Raw genomic sequence first — 23567 nt, forward strand, 5'->3', positions numbered from 1 at the left:
ATTTGAGCAGAAAGGCTGCAAAGAAACAAAATATCGGTGGTCAATTGGCAGTAATCAGATACCGGTTGTGAAAGAAGTAATGTATCTGGGTATCACTGTGCATGCGGCCCCTACAGTTGGGAAACAGTATGGTGAAATCCTGGCTAAAGGGACACAACTCATAGCCCAGATGAAGAAGATTGACAGCCTTTATGGCAAATTTTCAATCATGCCTGTCATAAACTTCTATGTGGCCAAAGTAATCCCAGTACTATTGTACGGAATTGAATCTAAACCTTTGTTGTGGTCAATAGACTGGCAAAAAATAGAAGGATACATTTGGAAACCGGTATTAGGATTGCCTAAAGGATTACACACGATAACTCTCAGATACGAGCTTGGATTAAAATCTTTAAAATCTGTAGTTGACTGGAAACTCCTGTCCTTGTACAGGTCAATTATTTCGCCAATGAATAATACATTATATGAAAATCTCCTAGAAAGTATGAATTTAGATTCCTCACTTGTCTTGACAGAACTCAAAAAGATAGCAGAAAATCTGCTGACTTATTGTGAAACTGATAAAATAACTCTGAGTTCAAACCCGCTGAAAGTTAAGAAGCTCTTATCCTTGAGAGATTGGATCTCGACAGGGGACATGGTGAGATCATCTTCCATTCCTGAAGGGTTCTTCAAGTACGGGAAAAAACAGGGTGTAGTACCGAGATACTTGATGATGTTCCCTAATCCAAAAGGAAGACACAATTTTATGAGGGTACGATTAAATTTGATTAAAACTGGGTCAGTGTTAACCAAATGGGGAGTCATTGAAGGGACTCGTAGTTTATGCATGGAATGCTCAGATCCAAGTAAACAAACGCTAGAGCACCTGCTAAGATTCTGTAAAGGCACTTGGAAAATCAGGGTGGAACATTTAGGGGATTTAGTTGGGTCATTGGATAGATTATCTTCTGATGCCTTCTGGGAAAGAATGATTGCGGGTCACGAAACAAAACTAACCTTAAACATCCTAAGGGTCTTGCAAAAGACAGGTTTTATTCCGCCAGAACATTGCTGACTTGTTGCCAAATAAGGGAAAAGCAATTAGATATTGATGTGATGAATTTAATTCTAAAATGCTAATTTTTATAAAATTGTGACAAATTGATTTTAAATGTAATTTAGATATATGTATTGTTTTGAATGTGAAAAAAAACCCAAATGAGGTTATATCACAATAAAAAAAAAAAAAAAAAAAAAAAAAAAAGGAAGACGAGCTGGTTGTCCCCACCAACCTCCGGACTGGATCTTCTCAGAGTCGTTGAAGGGAAGATAGCTCAAGACTGCAGCAGTGCTTCACCGGGACGGGGTAGTTGCAGCAGCCATCGTTCTCTCGGCTTCTCTTCGGTTCCTTGTAGTTCCAGTGGTGACTCTGACTTCTAGCCCAAGAGACCTGCCTTTTAGGCGAAAAACCCCCACTCACACAGCCTGGCTGTCAATCACCCAGCAGGGGGGTTTTCCAGCCCGGACAACTACCCTGGCCAATCATGACAAAGTGCGACTTGGGTTTCCTAGGATACCCTGTGCAGGGTTTGACTACACCCCTCCCTCACATTCAGCCCACCTACGACACCCAGGCGCCTTGAGGAGGGCTTCTGAGCAGAAGCCCGCCAAAAGACAGTGAACAAAGAAGGCGAACCTAGTTTGCCGCGCAAAGTAAAACACAAGAAGAATAAACCCAACCGGAGCCAAAAGAAAGACGATTTGGTCAAGCGGGTTTATGTTCGAGGCTAATATAATAGCCAAGAACAGTACCACGTTTATCTAATTTAATCGAGGAAGACAAGTTAGGGTAGATACCACTTCCACCAGCCAAGTCTAAATGTTAAAAGAGCGAAACAATGCTCTAGGAGGTGCAGATAAAAAGGGATACAAATTAACCCTTTCCAGTACTCCACGGAAGATGGGGTGTACTGGATCTGTGGTAGATTGACTAAGTAAAGTTAATGGTAACTTTACCCTTTTCTGGGGGACGGTAGTCGCCTGAGAAATGGAGTTGAGGGAAGTCTCAAAGACAACCCTGTGCCACGGCACTGAAGGTGCTGTGTGACACACAAAAAGAAGAGGGCTACTGAAGTGGTGTACTTCAGAGTCCACAATCACAAAAACAGGTAGAAACACATAGCAAAACATACCTATAGCAAAACATAGGTAAGAGTGGGGAAAAAGCTCTCTCTTACCTAGTGGAAAAAAATAAACTCCAGAAGTCCAGCAAAGCTGCTGGGGGACTCACTACGTGAGGGAAATTAGCCATAGATGAGAATTCTCCCTCACAGAGTGAGCAGCCTGCGACGCCTGACCACTCTGCTTCTGAACCTTTTACTAAAGTTTCTAAATGTTAAATTACACAAGTTCTTTGTACAGCAAGGTTGCCGCTTGCAACCTTGGGCACTGCACAGTTTGGTTTTACTATAAGTCTTCTCCGACTCACCGGCTGCGCTGAACTGCTGGAGTTTCTTGTCTCGGGAGTCAAGGACAGCACCACGCGCTTCTCCCCGCTTTGGCTATCGGCGCAGGAGGGCTGTGTGTGCCATTGACACCTCTCACACCACATGCCAGCTGGACTTCCCGGTCTTACGATTTCCCTTTTGGAGGCTTTGCATGGCTGAATTGAAAAGGGCAAGGGCAATTTCCCCTTTTTCCCTCCAGGTCTCGCAACCTTTCTCCTCCCTTTGAACTGCCGGTCCGGTGTAGCTGTTTCCTCATGTGTTCGGCCTTGCTCAAAGTGTGCTCTTGTGCTCCGCCTTTTATACCTGTGAGTAAGGGGAAGGGGCATCAGGTGTGCGTAGGTATTATCAATTGCCTGATTCTGCCTGCCCCTTGGGTTGGAAAATGTCCGGTAAGCGGCTCTGGTGTTAGTCTGTTGTCCGGCACCGTGTAGGAAAGTGTCCGTGTTGGAAAAGGGGGATGGGTAGAACTTCTGAATATCATACGGGGTAGGCTGGGGAAAAGGTGTTATAGGGAAGGGTGTACTGCGTCTCACCCGTCGTGTCCCACTTCTACTCCCCAAGGACCCCCCCATCCAGGTGATCCTCCCGCACTGGTCCACCCCAGGAACTGGATCCAATAGCGAAGGCCGTGTTCTGGCCACCTGGATGACAAATCCCTGGGGACTAGTGAGTGAGACAGCTTCAGGTTTGTCACATCGGCCGTCTGAGAGCCCACTCCACCAGAGCGATTTCTGCAATGACGGCATTCCTGTCTGGGGGTGCCCCTGCTTGACATCTGCAGGGCTGCTACATGGAGGTCCACTCACACCTTCACATAATTCTTCTGCGTCGACCGGGATTCCAGGGAGGAGTCAAAAGTCAGCCAAGCAGTGCTACGCAACCTGTTTGCTTGAGGTGAGTCTGTTCCAGGGGTAAGTGTTATTGCTTCTGTTGAGCCTTGCCACCTCGCGTGTTTGTGTAATGTTGTACTGCTATGCATTTGTTATTCATGAGCATGTGAATCCATGCCAGGCCCCATGCTGGAGAAGCAACAAGTTACTTACCTGTAACTATTGTTCTCCAGCATGGGTCTGGCATGGATTCACCTTCTAACGCTCCCTCCAACCCCTCTGCGGCTCTTCTTGGTCATACTGCTACTTTAAATGCCTACTAAATCTGAAGATGGCTGCCAGAGGGAGGGGCTTACGGAGAGGACTGGCATTAGATGGGGGCAGTATGACATAGAGGACAGTGATTGGTTTAAAGGAGAAATACAGTTTGAAAGTGAGCATTCCCAGCCTGACATTGGGGACAGTGGCTGTGGAGGCGGGGAGCGCGGCATAGTAGAAGATGGATGCGACTGCGATGCCCAGCAGCAGGTGAGTGATGGCTTTAGGAAAGGCGCAAGGTTTTAATGGCAGCAAGCCCTTAACGTAATGTCTGTTAAGTGTCTAACCTTGTCTTTTGCCTTTTCTTTACCGGTGCTGCGAGTTCGGATGGAGTGCGTCGTGCTGCGGTGCCTAGATGATGCTGTCTGCGTTCCGGGGTGTTTGTCGGTGAGCCACTTTGTCAGGGAGAAGATGTCTGCGCTCAGATGTTTGCAGGTGAGCCACGGTGCCAGGAGGAAGCGTACAGGTAAGAGCAGGATTCTCCAGTGACAGGCACGGATGAAGATGGCAGGATAACCCCAGGTAAGATGAATCCGAGGCGACGTTGAGCGTTACGCTGCACGGAGGTGTAGAATAACACGAAGCGTGTGCCTTGGGGTTGGGCTGGCTTTTATAGCTGAGCTCTTAAGGCCACGCCCCCTAGCAAAGTTCTGCATGCCTCACCCTGCCACGCCTAGAAATTGCATATGCAGATGGAGACCACACCCGGACTAGTTACACAAATAAGAGTTTGTGAGAGTATTCTTGCTCATAATAAGAGTTCCTGTTCATTCTAAGCACTTCTGCCCATAATGGAAATGTCCTGTTTAAATCCTTCCATGAGCCTGGTGCCAAAGGCGCCAGGACTGTGTCCAACCAGGCCCCCCATGCATAAATGTCCCAAAGGGACGTGTGTGACCCATGATGCCCCCGGCTCCCTCCACTTGATGGTACCACTCTTGTAATCCTGGGCAAGTGGCCATTACAGCACTCCTCCTCAAGGCTGCTCTCACGGCTGATCCTCCTGCCGGCCCTGGCTTGGTGGGGTTATTACGATGGAATTGTCTGACCAATCGAGGGGCATGAACATATTCGCTGGGTTCCCAGTTTCGGTCTTGGGGTCCGTATCCTTTCCGGTCTATTAGGTAATACAGTTTGGATCGAACCACCTTGGAATCCAAGATAGACTTAACTTTGTATTCGGGTTCCCCATTTAGTAATTCGGGCTTGGCGGAGAACCATTCTGTGTATTTTGTTTCATGGGTTTAAGGAGTGAAACATGGAATACCGGGTGGATTTTCATGTGCGATGTTAACTCCAATTTCATGGCGGCAGGGTTGATAATCGCTTTGATAGTGTAGGGGCCCAGATATCTGGGGTGGAGGTTCAGTGGTCCTCTCAAAGGTGTGTGTCTGGATGCTAACCAGATTTTATCTCCAATCTGATAATTGGGGAGCTTCTTTTCGGTGCCGGTCAACAAACAGTTTTTGTCTTTCTTTGGCCTTGTTCAATTGTTCTGTTGCTTCTTCAAGAACTTGAATGATGGATTTGTGTAAGGTTTTTATTGCTGGCATTTCCAACGTGTCGGGTGAATCAAACACTGATGGGGTCTCCCGTGTAGTGTATAGAATAGCGTTTGTCCAGTGCTTGTATGAACCGAATTGTTGTAGGCTTACTCAGCTACCCAAAGTATGTCTTTCGAGGAGTATTTGGAGTGTTAAAGCATACATCTTAAATATTGTTCGAGCGTCTGATTGGTTCGCTCGGTTTGTCCATCGGTTTGAGGGTTGGTGGCTAGTGGACAACCGGAGGTAGATTTTGGGAATCGCACAACACCTTCTCCAAACGGCGGAAACATATTGAGTCCCACGATCCGATATCAAGATTGATGGAAATCCATGTAACCGGACAATCTGTTCCAAGAACACAGTGGCGAGAGTAGATGCAGTTGGAAGTCCTTTCAGAGGGATGAAATGGGCCATTTTTGAGAATAAATCTACGATGACTAATATGGTGTTGTAAACATTGCAGGGAGGAAGATCTGTGATCATTTCCATCGGTAGTGTATGCCAAGGTGCTGGTGGAATCATTAACGGACGTAGTAACTGAGCAGGGTTTTGCTTTTGAGATTTGTGCTGTGCACAAACACCACAGGTTGTAACATCGTAGGCCACCAATAGTTTTGTTTTACTTTAGCCTGTGTCTTGGCTATTCCAGGGTGTCCTTCCACTAATGAATCATGGTAGTATGTGATGATTTGAGTTTGCAGTTTTTTGACCTGGATATATAACCGTTTTTGGAAATATGGTAAATTGTTTGCGATGGTGTACCGTCTCCCTTTAAAAGCCATTCCTGTTGTTTTACCTGAGTCATCTGTGACTGTAAACTGGTTTTTAAGTCATCTACACACGTGTTAACAGCGATCGTGGTTTGAATTCGTTCTTCAGGAATGATGGCCACGGGATCGGATGTTGTTAAGGCCTCTTTTTCCTCATTCATACGTGATAATGCACCTGCTTTTCCATTCCTCACTCCAGGTCTATAGGTAATAATAAAGTCGTATTCTGCAAAAAAGAGCGCCCAACGAAGTTGGTGTGAGGATTGCGCTTTGGCAGTCTTTAAATATTGTAAGTTACGATGATCTGTGATGACGGTGACCGTGTGTCGTGCCCCAAGGAGATAATGTCTCCATGCCTTGAATGCAGCTTTGATTGCCAGTAGTTCCTTATTCGTGATTGCGTAGTTCGGTTTGGGAGCCGAGAATTTTCAGGACCAGAATGCGACGGGATGTAACTGTCCAGTTTCCAGGTCTCTTTGGGATAATACCGCTCCCATGGCTATGTTTGAAGCATCGGTTTCTACTACGTACTGTAGGTCTGGACGGGGGTGTCGAAGAACCAGTGCTGTGGTAAATGCTAGTTTCAGTTTCTGGAAGGCTTCTTCAGCTTCTGTGGACCAATGTAATTTCTGGTTCTTCCTTGGAATTGGAGTAGATGAGAATGTCATCTATATAGACAAGTGCGCAAATATCCAATAACTGACAGAGTACATCATTCATAAAGAATTGAAACGCCGCAGGGGCGTTGCATAACCCAAAAGGCATGACTTGGTATTCAAAGAGGCCATACTTTGCGCGAAAGGCCATCTTCCATTTGTCTCCTTTTTTTATTCACAAGGTGGTAGGCCCCTCGCAAATCCAACTTGGTGTAAATCTGAGCGTGTTTCACTTGATCCAGGAGCTCGGGTATAAGTGGCAAAGGATAGAGGTTTTTAACGTTAATCTGGTGGATCGCTCTGTAATCACTACAGGTCCTCAAGTCCCCTTCTTCTTAGGCATGAAGAAGAGGGGCGAGGAGGCAGGAGACTTGGATGGACGGATAAAACCATTTGCCAGATACTGATCCAGGTAAGTTTTAAGGTGTTGGTTTTCTTGCTCTGTTAAGGCGTAAATCCAGCTGCAGGGAATTTGGGCTGCGGGTACGAGGTCTATTTGGCAATCGTAGGGTCTGTACAGGCTCAAGATGTTAGCTTGTTCTTTTTGGAAGACATCCTGGTAACAGTGATATTCAGGTGGTAAGGTGCCAGTAAGGCCCAGCACGATACTCTTCTTGGGTCTTTGGTTGATGACGTCTTTGGTGTAGCAGGTGTCGGCGCCGTCTTGAGGAAAGGCCAGAACTCGTTTTCGCCAGTCAATTTTAGGATTATGGGTCTCTAGCCAGGGCATCCCCAATAACATCTGGAACTGAGGAGCACCGATGAGATCAAAGATGATGTCTTCTTGGTGTCCATCCTGCAACAGAAGCTTGACTTTCTCAGTGCGTTGTGTTACCGGGCCGGATGATAACAGAGATCCATCCACTGCTGTGGCATTTTCCGATTTCAGCTTTTGTTGAAGAGGAAAGCCTATCCGTGTTGCCAGATCTTGGTCAATGTAGTTTCCTACTGCCCCACTGTCAATGTATGCCTCCAAGGCATGTATTTTTTAAGGCTGTTTGTGATTTACCAAAAGTACCGAAGGACTAGATGTGAGATTTTTGCGCATTCGTTTTTTTCTCGCTCGACAAGTGGACTCCTACGCTTGCCAGGTGTTGGAGTTTCCAGAGTCTGGTGTTTCTTCTTCTTCGTAGGTTTTTTTTATTGTTTGCCCCAACCATTTTCTTGTGAGGTTTCACTGGGCAATCTCGGAGGAAATGGCCTGCTTTTCCACAATATAGACAAAGTTGTCTTCTTTTTTTCTCTTTCTGCCTTGGTTAACTGACTGCGTAACCCACCGATTTGCATTGGTTCCGAGTGTTCATGTGTTTTGGTGTGGGTCTCGCGTGGTCGCACAAAAACAGTCCTCCCTTCTGTTCTGGCTCGATCCATTTTCCTATTCTGCAACCTATGGAGAGTTGCACTGTGAGATCTATGTAGTCTGCACACGCCTCAGGTGGGTTCACAATTTGCGCCAACACATCCTTAAGTTCCCCACGTAGCCCTTGATAGAAGAGCGTAGTTCTTTTCTCTTCTGGCCAGTTGGTTTGAGCTACGAGACGATTGAAAGATTCAATGTAGGTTAATAGATCTTGATTTCCCTGTCTGAGTGACAGTAGTTCGTTGTCCAGAGCTTGTCCCTGAGCATGTCGGGCAAACAAATTCTCCATTTCTTGTTGGAAACCCCCAATGTTCCGAGCAGAGGATCATCTTGGGTTACTAATGGTATTGACCAGTCCGCCGCATTACCCCCTAGATATGAAAGTACAAATGCCACTTTGGCTTCATCATTGGGGAAGGCTCCTGGCCTGCATAAGAAATGTAGATGACATTGGTTCATGAATATGGTGAACTTGTTTGGGTCGCCATTGAGGCGTTTGGGCGGGGCTGAGGGCACTGCCCCTGGAAGGACTACTTGCACCGGTGTGGGTTGTTGTGGTGGAGCAGCGTGGCTTATCCCAGGCAAGGGAACCTGTCCTGCTTGTGCCTGCAGCACCTGCCTTGCTATATCATCGGTCCTCTCCCGAGTTACAATAAAATCCCGCCTTAATGCACTGGTCTCTTGTCGTGATGCATGTACTTCAGCCCGTAACTCCCCTAGTAGTTGTGTCAACAGATCTGTCTCAGAAGTTTCCATAACCCCCAGGCAGAGAGTTGTTGAGGCTTTGCGTTCTGTTACGCTCACCTGGTCTCTGCAGAGGAGTTGGGGCACGGTTGCAGCCCTCCCTTGTGTTAGATCTCCCCCTTCTGGTTTCGTCCCCTGCGGATCAGCTATGGGCGGCAACAATTGGTGGCACTGCTCCTGGTTAATGTGAATGATGAGCTCTCCGTCCTGCTACTTCTGGCAGGGGCGCTTGTTGGTGGAATCTAGTTTCTTCACTGATTCCGGAGTATTAGTCCAGTCCGGCTGCGTCCAAGTTCCTCTTTCTGCTTTCTTTCAATGTCTGCCTTTTCCCTCTCAATGTCTTGATGTTATTGCTCTCAATGTGGTTGTTTTGCACTGAATAATGTTTCTCTCTGTTTTCTCCCAAATAGGTGGGAATGCGGCCAAACAATGGCTGTGGAGGCGCGGAACACGGCTGAGCGGAAGATGGATGCGACCGCGATGTCCAGCAGCAGGTGAGTGATGGCTTTAGTGAAGGCGTGAGGTTTTAGAGGTTTTAATGGCAGCAAGCCCTTAACGTAATGTCTGTTAAGTGTCTAACCTCGTCTTTTGCCTTTTCTTTGCAGGTGCTGCGAATTCAGATGGAGTGCGTCATGCCCCGGTGCCTAGATGATGCTGTCTGCGTTCCGGGGTGTTTGCCGGTAAGCCACTTTGTCAGGAGGAAGATGTCTGCGCACCAAGATGTTTGCAGGTGAGCTGCGGTGCCAGGAGGAAGCGTACAGGTAAGAGCAGGATTCTCCAGTGACAAGCACGAATGAAGATGGCAGGATAACTCCAGGTAAGATGAATCCCAGGCGACGGTGAGCGTTACGCTGCACGGAGGTGCAGAATAACGCGAAGCGTGCGCCTTGGGGTTGGGCTGGCTTTTATAGCTGAGCTCTTAAGGCCACGCCCCCTAGCAAAGTTCTGCATGCCACACCCTGCCACTCCTAGAAGTTGCACGTGCAGATGCAGATGAAGATGGAGACCACACTAGTTACACAAATGAGAGTTCTTGAGAGTATGCTTGCTCATAATAAGAGTTCCTGTTCATTCTAAGCACTTCTGCACATAATGGAAATGTCCTGTTTAAATCCTTTCATGAGCCTGGCGCCAAAGGTGCCAGGACTGTGTCCAACCAGGCCACCCATGCATAAATGTCCCAAAGGGACGTGCATGACCCATGATGCCCCCCTGCTCCCTCCACTTGATGGTACAACTCTTGTGATCCTGGGCAAGTGGCCATGACAATTCTATCATAGGTGAATTATTGTGAGTCTTCATGCAGAGGAATAGAGAAGAAAAGCATTTTTCAAGTCCATTACTTTATCATAATGGGCTTTAGGCGGTTGGTTGCATAATATTATGGCTGAATTTGGCACCAATGGAAATTCTGCCTCAACAATATTGTTCAAAGGGTGTACATCCTGTATAAAGCTACACGATCTCTCTCGTTGCGTTTAGGGTGGCAATAGTTTCATAGATACCCTTGTCACCTTCTTTTGACATGGGGTACTGATTTTCTCGTGGTAAAATTGCACCTTTTTTCAATTTTATCTTGACTACTGCTACTCCTTTTGAAAAGCTGACATCATATGGATTGCTAGCCCACAATGAACTGGGCACCATTGCCAAATCATCCTGCAAAAGAAATTGTACTTTTCTCCCCAGCAATATTATTTGGGGAACCTCTTTGTACTTTATTTACAACTGATAGGTAATACAGATGTTGACATAGATAAAACATATGTTCACCATTACCTTATCTGAAAAATCATCTTGAAAACAGTCATTTGTCAAGTCAGTAAGTCTATCTGCTGAGTCAAGTGCTATTACTGTGCGCCAGGTTACTCCTTCGTCATCAACTCCATCAAATATCTGTCTGTCCTCTCGGACTATTGCTGCTTCTCATTCAATTGTAATACGCTGCCTTTCTTCCACATCTGTGGGTACCTCTGGTCTAAACAAAAATTCTGTGGGTAATCTCAACAACATGTCCTGTATTTGTGCAACCCATGCCAATGCCACTTGTACCCCATAAAGGAAAACCTATGGGTTTAGTGGCACGCTTCTTTGTGCTTTCTGGCCATAAATGTCCTCATAAACCCCTGCCTGTTAACATAATCAATACGTGGCGTTGAACATATTATCCCCTCTTCAGTGAAAGAAATGGTCATGTTTAACTTGCTCATCAAGTCTCTCCCCAGTATGTTAACCAGTGTTTTCCGTGAATATAGTAATGGCATAGCCATCTCATGTTCTCCTATTTTTATGGCCAATTTATCTGTAAAAGAACCCCTTGCCATAGCCCCAGAGAATCCATGTGTGTCCATCAGTATTCCTGACATTGGGAACTTTCCCCCTGTAACACAAGATCTCTTCTCCCCAGTGTCAATCAGGAAGGAATTTCTTGCTGCATATGGTCACCCCCACCCTTTGTTCCACTTGTGGATCTGGGGTAATTGATAACATTGGGCTATCAAGTCACTCTGTTGGCTATACTATTGTGGATATATGGTCAGTCCTTTTCCCTCCCACTACTGTCATGCCCCCCTACTCTAGGTGCCGGGGGGTCATTGCGGCAATATGTTTCCGTCGCATTGTGTGATTGTGTTCTGTGGTACTTGTGGTTGTAAGTGTCCTTGCTGCATCTGAGGATGTACCGCCTGCTGTGGTTGCTGCATTTGTGGCTGTACTGCCTGCTGTGTTTGCTGCATTTGCTGCACCTATGTCTGGGTTGGTTGATACTGTATATAATCTTGGGCATTGTAATCTTGACATGTAACGCTATATGGCGGTTGATATGCAGACCACCCTACTCGGCAAAATTGCTTTGAGCTTTGTTGCATTCCTCCCCTACTTCTGGAAACCTACGCAATGCGCCCTACTTTTCCACGTGTCCAGCACTGTGCTCCAAATCCCCCAAAGCATGGCTATCCTCCATTAAACCCTCCTGTCTGTGGTGCTTGGAATCCAAACCCCCTAGGTGAAAACCCCCTTCCTGGGATACTAATTATTTTCTCCTATTCCTGTAAAATTTCCATTCAAACCTGGTTGTGGTTGTCCCCACCATTTGTTAATACTGCTCCTGCTACTGCCAATTTTGGCAATTTCTTTTGTACCAGTTTTGCTTCCTCTACCTTAACCTTTTTTCTGTCCTCCTTGTTTTAATCGTCAATGATGAACAATGTTCAATTTTATCTTGGGCCTCAATCCCCACCATTTTCTTTAATTGCCTCTGTACTTCTTTGGGGAGTCCTTGGCATAAAATGTGATGAACAATTGGTATATTTTTCTCCCAAGCTTCCCTTGTTTCTAAACAGCTGGATCCTCATCTGGCCCTATTTTCTGTGTCATCGCACTCATGTCTCATGTGGCTGGAAATGGTATTCTGAGTGCCCTCCAAACGTCTGCTCGACAATTGTTGAAAGGTGTATCATATTTTGGGCTGTCGTCCGAGGGTGCCCTGCCTGTTTCCAAATGTCTTCTGATTGCTCGCCCAATATGGCAGCAAACAAGCTATTCATGTCTCCTACCATCAGTCATTACTGCATTTTCTTTTTCTAACTCATAAATTCACGTCCCTGCACCCGCTGCAAGTGATGACAATATACATATTATTTTTGTCTTTCGGTGGCTAGGGTTATATAGTGCTAACCCTTTGCCTTTCTGCATTAAGGGGAATTGTCAGTCTACTTCTGCAAATGGGTGCAGCTGCACCCTTTGTCTTCGTTGGTGTTGCTGCAATACAAACGGCCTAGTAGATCTCTTACTCTGTTTACATATGGTGTGTTCCTGTCTGCACTCATTTGATGTTCCTCTGGGAGCAATGGATACCTAATCGTGTCTATTGCTCTTCCCTCCAAATCTATCAAATCAATCTCTCTTCCCACAAATGCACCTGTCGGAGGTGCTTGTGCAGCTTCCTCCTCTCTGTTCTCATCGTCACCTTCCCATTCTGACTGTCTGTCTTCTACCTCCTCATCTACTAACTCGAACTGTAGCCTTCTAAGGGGCTCTCTCACATACGTCGTGCTCACTAACTCTTCCAATCCATTCCTAACCATACCTTGCAGCGAGTCCCCCCTTCTACTCATGCTATCTGTTCTACTCCTGTTTAGGCTGTTGCTGTTCCTTCTTGTAACATCGTCCCTCTTTCTGTCAGTCAATGTAGGTCTGCTAATTATGTCATCAACTTCCTTTCAGTGTCTCTCCCTCTCTTCCCCTCATTTCCTTTCTCTTTCCACCCTTTTCTCCATCTCATGTTTCCATCTTCTAATGCCTTCTCTTTAGAATAGTCTATGCCTTTTTCCATCACGTTTCACTATTGTTTGCCCTCCTATCTATTTATCTGACACAATTGTTGTCCCATACTGTTCTCCCTGCATGCCTCTCGCTCTTTGACCTTCTTCCTCTGCTTCTGTTAGCTTTGCTTCCAAACTATGCAGAGCGTCATATTCTACTTGCAGCGACAATGGTCTGAGCTTGTTCACTTGCTCTACCCTTCTGCTGTCATCACTATAGTCTGGGGGAAGATATTTGGGGTTGGTATACCCTGCAGCAGCCTTTAATGGGTATAGTCACTGTACAGTCAAGGACTGGACACTTGTCACAGGAGGAGGAGGAGTTGAAAGCAGTGTGCGCCCTTCGTCATGCTGGTTAAGCATCTATTCTTTCTTGCTTGGTTCCTCTACCTCTTCCTTGAACATTTTCCAAGTATAGTCAGTCTGTTCTCTAATCGTTTTCCCTTGTGTGGTATGCAAATAGGTGTACATGTGTTGCAGCACCTCTTTCGAATGAGTCCCGTCTTGGAGGCCAAGGCATAAACCTCTTGCCGGCTGTATCTTTAACCCACTGAATGTGGTATTTGAGAATCATGTCTTTTTATCTGCAAAGTGACTTACCCCAATTACCCCCTTACCCATTTGTGTATCTGCCATAGTAATAATATAAAATACAACTTACCAATAAGCACTACTTCAACACTCGCTCACCCTTGTTGCTCCTTTTTCCTACCCCTCCCTGAAAGGTTTTTCTACAACATTAACCCACCCACGTCTCTGTCGAAGATCACGTATCCCAGCACCACAAAAACGCTGCTCACTTTAAACCACCTTTCCTTGTTGACAACACAAATTCACTCTTCCACTGACGCAACAACACCTCTACTAGACCACAAAAAAATTAAAATGGCGCCAACAATCATTAACATAAATCAAAATACAGCTTTCTTTTCATTATTTTTGTGTGGAATCTTTCTCTTTATTTCTCTACCTTTAAAAGAGGCTTACTGTGCAGCCTCTTCCGATCCGTGTTGGACATTTTCACACTTTATATATCTCACAAATCAATAATACATGGGTCTTCAGTGTCGAGTCTGCCTTCTCCATCCTACACGCCCAACAGGGCAGCCTGTAAGATCGGGCAGGAATTTGTGTCCATGGGGGTAACTGTCGACCTCTCTTCTTAGATGAGTGTTATTCTGCTCTCCACAAGTCGTCCTCGTTGTCCAAGGGGGCGGTTAGGATTCTTCGATAGTCCGCAAAACTCCCTGAACCATTCTCTGCTACCAAATGTAGAGATGGGCCCAGTTTGCTGCAATAGTAAATAACAATACTCTATAATCGAGTACTCTGAGTGCATGGTAAAACCCAGCTTTATTCAAAACACAGAATCTCGACCCGTACAGCATGCAAGCAGCTCTCAACATTACATTAAGTGTGAACAGATTTTGTACTAAAAATACGTAAGCAATTTTGTCATACAATCTCAGTTACAATACCTTTAAGTTGTTAGGATTGATAAATATATTGATATATATATATATTGATATATATATATAGTACATAAGTGTTCATTTCCTCATTGGTTTATACATATCTGATGGCTACTCCTGAACCCAACCCATCATAGATAGTAGTTTCACTACATCATTGCATTGACCACTAATTGGCTGGCGTTATTAATCATGGGTTGTGTGGCAAAAGGGATTTCTACTAGTTGGCACTTTCCTCACCAACCTTGGATGGTTTGACGAGATGTCAAAATATGAGGCACGTGTAGGGTAGGGCGAGAGAGGAGTCCATGGTATGCACTAATTCCAATAAAGGGTACTCCCCTTCATTGCCAGGCCATGTTGCCTTCTGTTCCTTTGTATTTGCCCTTGTGTATCTTCTTCTGTCTGTGTGTGCTAGGGAGTTCAGCTGGTATCCTATCTGTACTTGGCTCTTAATGAATGGCCAGTGTTCTTCATGTCTTGATCACCTGTTAGGGGACCATGTTGGAGAATGAATTTCTTCCTATTTACTGAGTTTTTAGCTAATTCTAACATACACGTTGTATTCTTTGTGACCACTTGAGACACTTCATCTATCTGCTATAGTTTTATGACATACTGATCTCACGTATCTGGTCATCAATGGCTGGTTGTGCTCTTTTTGAAACTTAATTAGATTGTGAGTCTACTGCTTATCGTCCTGGGAACCAGAGACGTTTTTATGGGAGGGCAAAAGGGGCACTTGCCCCGGGCCCCCGCCTTGGAGGGGGGCCCAAAATGCAGCCTAATTAAATGAAGTCTGTTCCCATTAGTCACCAAAATTAAATATCACACATCAGGATTTTTATGGTGTGCTGCTGAGGCTCTAAACATGTTGCCTACTGTTGTTGACAAGTACATTCTTCGCTGATCGCTTCATCATGTAATGCTTTCCATGGTCACTGTGGTATACATAGTTTGTGCGGCGCAACACCTATATCATTCTCACCTTTCTGAGGGGATTATATTGATCATGTGAAATAGCCAAAGTTGAAATGGATATTGATGAGTATTGTGATGGCTCAGAGGATAGCTCCGTGTGTTAAGCATACATTGCAGCGATTTGCATTCATATGCAAGATTACAATACCAAATTACAGCAAGGCTGATTCAGCCATTCTAATGTTTGAAGTTGATAAGCCTTCATGTGTATGTACTTTGGTTTTTAGCACACCAGGTGGTGTTATCACCAATGTACCTGCACCAGATAGCGGTTGCTATAGAAACTAACATAGCATCAGTATGGTGAAGGTCTAGAAATTGGTTTGTTCAGATGGGGAGTTGTAAAACCTAGGCAGGCACCTCCAATGACAAACTAAGTGTTAGTCCAGAGAGGTGACTTTGTATCCAAATTCCAGACTGTGGAACCAACACGTTTATGCTTGGATCCTGGCTTTGCCAGCAGACGATAAAGTGATCCTGGCCAAATCGTTTATCACTGACTGTACTGTGCTGTCTTCTAGAAAAAGGTTTGTGTTGTGTCATGTGATTTGCATATTTTCCAAGTCATTTCTGTAAAATTGGATTCTTTTAGTTCAGGATAAAACTAGAAGTGTAAGTGGTAAAGTGCAGACATTGCAGAGAGGGTGCCAATCCCAGCTTGACCTTTTAACCAATGTGTGATCCTGGGCATCTCATTTCATTTTGTATTACCTCACCTGTCAAGTGGCAGTCCCTAAACCTTTCAAAATGGCCAGCCCTTCAGAGCGATTTCATTCTCAGGGTATGATTAAAAAAAAGACTAATTCATGGTTTCACTGGCTATGCACAGTGTTGCTTCCTCTATAATAAAAATGAGCACTGATATATTGCACATTTGCTCTCTAATGCCAGCACGACTTGAAAACCATGTCCCTCTTCTAATCTGTCTTTTTGGATACAGACACCGTTCTGGTATCTTCAAATCATCATCCATTCTCTATGCTATGGCATGTGTAGCTTTCTCCTTGCTTCCCATTGGGTGCCTGTATCCATACTTGAGCTCGTTTGCTCAAGTTTCTGTGAGGCAGATAATCTGAGTTGTTTGTGTTTTCTAGATTATGTGCATCTTTTTCATATGATCTGTGTCCTGCAGTTATACTATGGGCCCCATCACGAGTTTGGCGGTAACCCTTAAATGCGGCGGTAGCGCTATTACGCTGCATTTAAGGGTCTGCCAAATCACGGGTTTGGCAGATTTCCCCCCAGCTCTGAGCTGGGGGGAAATCTGCCGAAATTTAGCGCTATTACCGCCAGTGGGAAATCCGCCAGCGGTAAGAGCGCAAAAATTCCCCATTGAGCCCAATGGGGAATTCCCGAATGGGCTCAGTGGGGAATGGGCAATACCCGTTCCGCCAAACCCGTGATCCCGCGCTATTACCGCTGGGGGGTTTGACGAAGGGCTATTAACGCCGGCGCTAATAGCGCCACCGTTCCCGCCCAACTCATGATGAGGCCCTATGTCTGATATACCTTCCTTGTGGCTGCTGTTGATTAAATGTTTCCTGTACCTATGCTAGAACCCAAGTACCCTCGTCGTGGACTGTTAATGTTGCCCTTGACATGCTACTTGTTTAACATTCTGATTACAGTAAGAATGAAGAGGGTATGGAGACTGAAAGGGAGTTTGCCATGCTTATTTTGATCTCTGCAAGCAGTATATTAAGCTATGGGTTGTATTTGCGATGAGTGGCGGGGGGAGTGACAGGATTGCGCAACTTATTCCTTTGGTCTGGTGGAGGGGGGCCCCCAAAGGTGTTCATGCCCCGGGCACCAAACGTGCAATGGGGGTAGGGGGGACAGGCTTGCCCTTCACGCACATTATTGGCACGCAAAGATTCGCGGACCCCTGGATCCTGTCAGTAGTGTCCACGGGCTACCGCCTACCCGTTCCTCCCGCTCCTCCCCTTCACACCCACAGATGGGACAGCAACTCTGTTGACGGAAATTCGATCGCTCATAGAGAGCCAGGCAGTGGAAGTCCAGGCCTTCCAGTGGGGTATGGGTTTCTACTCCAGGATTTTCGCAATACACAAGAAGAACCAGGCTGGCCTGAGAGTTGTGTTGGACCTTTCCACCCTGAACCTTTGCCTCCCTTTTCAAAAGTTCAAGATGGTTACCCCGGCGCTTATTGCGGAGACGCTGTGCAAGGGAGACTGGATGTGCTCCCTGGATCTAAAGGACGCATACCTAGACCTAGACCATACCTATGGGCTTTGATTTCCAATACAAGGTTCAACCCTTTGGCTTCAATTCAGCCCCCAGGATCTTTACCAGGCTTATGAATGCGGTGGCAGCCCTTCTCAGGGCCCAAGGTCACCATGTCTATCCAAACCTAGGTGACTGGCTCGCCAGGGCAAGATCCCCGTAGGCAGTCCATCACACCTCCTCTGCTCTCATGAATACGCTCCACGAATTTGGATTCTCCATCAATCTCAGGAAGTCGCAGCTGGAGCCGACCCAGAGTCTAACGTTCCTGGGCCTCATCTGGGATACCAGCTCTGAGAGTGTTTCCCACAGAGCACAAGATGACAGACATCATGAAGGCCATGGGGAATTTTCTCTTGTAACTGGAGGGACAGCCCTAAAATCGGACAGGATCTAGTGGGCTGAGGGAACGAGATATGTGTACATTGGATGTTCCTGTCCTCTCTAATTTCGTACTGCAATCACTTTTAAGCAGTTTGCGATTTCTACCTTCCCAAGGTCCCCATGCATCGGAAATAAATCCTAATCAAGAGGTGAAGAAACAACCATTGACTATGACTGGTTATATGGTAGCCTCTTTATTATTTTAGTGGCTAGTGTTGTGAGTTTTTTTCTTCTTTTCTTTAAAAAATATTAGGTGTTCAGATAAAACAAGACAACACAGAGGAGCACCGTGCTATTAACTTAACATAGCTAGGTCAAAGACAACAACTGTGTGTATAGGCAAAGGTAAATGTGAACAATGCTACATCACTTGCACTTTGTGTTGTCTTGTTTTATCTGAACACCTTATTTTTTTAAGAAAAGAAGAAAAAAACTCACAAGACTAGCCACTAAAATAATAAAGAGGCTACCATATAACCAGTCATAGTCAATGGTTGTTTCTTCACCTCTTGATTAGGATTTATTTCCGATGCATGGGGACCTTGGGAAGGTAGAAATCGCAAACTGCTTAAAAGTGATTGCAGTACGAAATTAGAGAGGACAGGAACATCCAATGTACACATATGGGGAATTTCCTCAGCAGACCGGTGACCTCAGCATGGTGGTACCAGCACCTCTTGGGTATCATGGCGGCATGTCTACTGGCAGTGCCATAAACGAGACTCAGAATGAGAAGATTGCAGCTGCACTTCACAGCCTCATGGAGTCAGCTGTGGGGTTCTCGGGCGGAACTAGTCCGCATTCCTTTCTTTCCTCCACCAGGACCTTGTCAGCTTGAGGATAGGCAGACCCTTTCCGGCAATCTGCACCACATGTTACCACCACCACAATTTCATACTTGAAGGGCTGGGGTCACCCTGGACAGCCACAGCGTCCATGAAGTTTGGTCTCTACAAGTACAGGAGGCCCATAACAATTGGCTAGAGCTGAAGGTGGTCTGTCTGGCTCTCAAAGCATTCCTGCCGCTTATCAGTGGAAAAAGGATCCTCTTTCAAACTGACAACTCCACCAGCATGTATTACATCAACAAGCAGAGTGGCACCAGGTCTCCTCCCCTATGAAGCTGGCAGTCAGCATTTGGGAGTGGGCTCTGGAGAACAACATTCACTTGAGGGCAATCCACCTCCCGGGGGGAGTCCAACCTGGAGGCGGACAGGCTCAGCAGACTGGGTGCGGACAACTACGAATGGCAGTTGAACGAACCTGTCCTTCAGGGGATAATGAACCGATGGGGTCATCCTCGGGTGTATCTCTTCGCCACCTGGTTCAACAGGAGGTGCGCCCAGTTTGCGTCCTGGCAGGGACAGGGATGGGGCTCTCTGGGCAATGCAATGCAGATACAATGGGACAGCATGAACGCGTATGACTTTCCTCCCACTCCCCTTTTCCACAGGGTAATCTGCAAGATCAGGGAGACCTGGCACCTCTGTGTCATCCTGATAGCTCGGTGGTGACTTGCGAAGTCATGGTTCTCTGAACTACTGAGCCTGTCGGAACAGGCCCTGATGCACCTCCCGCAGGGTCCAGCTCACCTACACCAGCAGCAGGGAGGCACAGTCATCCACCCCGCCCCGCAGAAGTTGGCCCTCGAGGCGTGGTTCCAGAACAGGTCACATTAAAGCATCTGCGTCTGTCACAGGCTAACCTAGACATCATACAGGGTGCTAGGTGCGATGCTACTTGAAGCCAGTATAAGGACAAGTGGACTAGGTTTCGTCACTGGGCAGAATCAAAGGGAGCCGATCCTTTGACTTGGACGTTGGACGCTGTGCTATCCTTCTCAGCACACCTCGCACACTCGGGGGTGCAAGTACACATGCCACACATGTGGCGGGCATCAGAGCCTATAGGAACTCTGAGGAGGAGGTCTTTTGGCGGGCCTCACAAGGATCTACCCACCTATCAAGAAGCCACACCCGGTGTGGGACCTCAGTGTAGTTTTGGGCACCTTGGCGCATAAACCGTTTGAGTCAATGGCATCCGCGGATATCAGGCTTCTCACCATTAAGACAGCCCTCTTGGTGGGTCTAACGTCTGCATGCAGGGTCAGTGAAATCCAGGCACTGGTGGCTTCAGAGCTGCATACTACCTTTCATAAGGACAAGGTTGTCCTCCGGACACATCCTGCATTCCTACCTAAGGTAGCACTATCTCCTCATTGAGGTGAAACAAGTAGACTATCTACTTCCTTCACGGACCCCAAGGATGAGGCACAGAGGGTTTGGCACTGTCTAGATGTAGGGCGTGCTCTAAAATTCTACTTGGACAGAACCAAGAGCTTCTGCAAATCGGAGACTATCTTTGTCATCTTCGGTGGGTCAAGGCCAGGCTGTCGAGCTTCTAAGGCTTCCATAGCAAGATGGATGGTTGCGGCCATCAAGGAGGCTTATGAGGGGCAGCACAAACACCCGGCAAATATGCATGCCCACGTTATCAGAGCCAAGGCCACGGCTTTGGCTTTTCAAAGACCTGTTCCGTGGCAGGTCATCAGTAAGGCAGACATGGGCCACGCCTTCGGCCTTCTGCAACCACTACTGCTTGGATGCCAGCTCCAGGTCAGATGCAGCATTTGGTCAGGTAGTTTTAAGGAACTTGTTTTCTTAGGAGGGTCATCTCTCCACCCTGGTGCTAAATTCAGTTGTAATTGCCCATACAGTCTGGAGGAAAGGGTGACGAGACATAAGAGTAATTACCGTAGTTACCGTAGTGACTAACGTAGCCCTAGTCCATATTCCCCTTTCCTCCATACGTCCCACCATCCTCCCTCTTAATAAAACTGGTGTCATTAGACAATGGTAATATTGTAGATGCGTCAAATGGGACTGAGGTGGCGCCGGTGGGCAGAGTCAGGGAGCGCATTCTCCCAGGGACGCGCCCTGCGTGTCTCTGAATTTAAAGGGGAAGACTATTTTCTCTGGTGAAAAAGGTTCTTTCTCCTGTCCATAGCGAGAGACGCCCATACAATTTGGAGGAAAGGGGATTTAGGAGTATGTTAGCCAATGCGGTGAGTAATTTATAATTTACCTTCCAAAACACTTTACCCTTGCTAAATCTTAGACTGCATTTACAAGAAAATGTCATGTTTTATGGTGACGTGGGCCACCATTGCCTGTGCAACCCGAGAGTAGGGGCAATGATGTGGCCAAAACACTGATGTTGATGTATCTATCCGAGATCACCATACTTCCCTGCTCTTGTTGCATTCATTTTTGGGTACATTATGTGAATGGCTATAAATCAATGCCTAAAAAGAGGACAGGAATACTATTATCTGACGCAGGGCAGGTTGAACATGTGTTGGCATACATTTCCTCCTCTTCATAGCAGTACTCGCCCATATTGCTGTGGGCCCTTTAATTTACCATTTTGTGTGTACGTGTATCATTTTCACCGTTTTGTGCATGCCTCTGTTCAGAACTTCAAGTGCTGGGAGCTATGCTGGTATGTGTAAATAAAGCAGCTGCCCTCAAACCAAGCATGGTAGAAAATCAAAGTAAATCGTGTACTCTGATCTGCTGTTAAAATGTAGGTGGGAACAGCGGATCCGTTTTTACATGTTTCTTGATAATCTGGTTCCTCTCACGACCAAACCAACCAACAGTTCTCTTTCGGACTTCTAAATCCACAAGTTTTAAATACAATTGAATAAAATGTATTTGCTCAAAGTATCATTTGTGTACTTGAAGTAAATCCAACACTTGCCTACCCTTACTTTGCTCTTTGTACTATGGGGTTTCTTTTTGATTCTGCAAAGAATTCTCTTTCACACATCTTGTGAAATAGTATCTGCTAGTTCTCATTGTTGCTGTTTTGTCTTTTAATTATTTTAGTGATCGATGTGGGGAAGACCCAAATCAGAAAGTAATCCATGGGGTTATTAACTCGTTTGTTCATGTTGAACAGTATAAGAAAAAATTCCCCCTAAAGGTAAACAAAAATGTTTATACTTATTTTTTTAATGCTCTTTAAATGAAAAGCAAATAGCGCTGGTTTAATATTTTTCTTAATTTTTCAGTTTTATCAGGACATTTTTGAGAGTCCATTTCTGACAGAAACTGGGGAATATTACAAGCAAGAAGCTTCAAATTTGCTACAAGAATCAAACTGCTCACAATATATGGAAAAAGTAAGACATGTATATGGGTAAAACAGAGGCACCTGTCTTATTTTCACCCTTTTTGTATCTTTCTGAAATGAATGTCTGCAAACTCTAGTTGTGTAGGTAGATACTAGTGCATCTGAACCTTTTGTTGCCCTTCCATCTTTTGACTTTCCTATTTACCAGTGTTGTGCTCCAGTATATTCCAGGTTTGGCCCTCATTTTACCCCAACCGACATTGGCACTGCCAATTAGTTTTGGCGGTCATATGTCAAGTACAACCTTAAATTCCCCAAATAAATTTCCTTCTGCTTTTCGTTGTCTGTTTTTTGAGCTTTTGATTGTGGGCTGCACATCGCTGACTTCACTTACTTATGTTTTTTTTTGTTTTTGGTTGTTATTTAAACTCTGACGTGAAATTAAATAAAGGTTTAAAAACAAATCCAGAAAAATGGCATATCATTGCTAGTATAGTCCCATTTATTACAGGGCCCGAACACATTCCGCACTTGGAGGAAACGACCCCTTGTGCCATGTGCAATCCATACAATTTTCTTTTTCTGAAGTACAAGCAGAATTAATGTTTGCAATTGCTAAGGCCTTTTCATTTCTAATTATGAAGTTTCATTTGAGAATGATTGCAAATTTAATTTTCATCAAGTAATCTAGGACATTAAAAGACAAATATGTGGTTTTGCTTCACAATTTGCAATGTGAAACCATAGGGCGTTAAATTACCTTCACTTGTTTGGTAGTAATGGCAATGAAGTACTACTTTTCAAAAGAAAATGCAGCTCTCACTGTAACCTCCTCCCATCAGTTAACCCTATATTGTCCTTTCCTTAAGTTCACAACAAGGTCAAAAGCGGTGGAGGGTAGGGGCGGGTCTATAGTGCAGCAGTGATCACTGCCCCTTCAATGCCGCCAACATGTAGACGGATGCTATAACCTTTTTTAGAGGAGGGCATGAAATAACATTGTTACACACAAGGGGTGGGGGATGTTCCATTATATATACAACTGCATCTTGTACATTTAATCAGTCGAGTACAACTTTGTTTGAATTCGAGCGATAATAGCAATGTATCCAACAGGTGTTGGAAACGTTCAAGCCATTTTCCTAAGCAGGAAGATCACAAGTGCGTCTTCAACAATAAAGTATTAAAGAGCATCTTCAAAAAATGTGAAAATCTGGATCTTTTTTCCGTCACCAGAAAATGCAAAGTGCAAAACCTTTATTTCCAGTTGATGAACTAGTGAGGAAGTTATCTATGCAGTTTTTTTCTGATTA

At 45.5% G+C, this 23567-nt stretch overlaps 1 protein-coding gene across 1 annotated transcript in view; it reads left to right on the forward strand.

Annotated features, from left to right (window-relative positions):
- CUL2 (cullin 2) overlaps window positions 1–23567 on the forward strand; it is a 1882542-nt gene that overhangs the window by 741064 nt on the left and 1117911 nt on the right. The window contains exons 8-9 of the mRNA XM_069648039.1: window positions 22008–22104; window positions 22193–22303. Of these exons, the coding sequence (XP_069504140.1) occupies window positions 22008–22104; window positions 22193–22303 (208 nt within the window). The remainder of the gene's footprint in view (window positions 1–22007; window positions 22105–22192; window positions 22304–23567) is intronic.

The sequence above is a fragment of the Ambystoma mexicanum genome, chromosome 2q (assembly GCF_040938575.1).
Source record: "Ambystoma mexicanum isolate Mex_15411 chromosome 2q, UKY_AmexF1_1, whole genome shotgun sequence".
In the NCBI taxonomy this organism is placed as follows: domain Eukaryota; kingdom Metazoa; phylum Chordata; class Amphibia; order Caudata; family Ambystomatidae; genus Ambystoma; species Ambystoma mexicanum.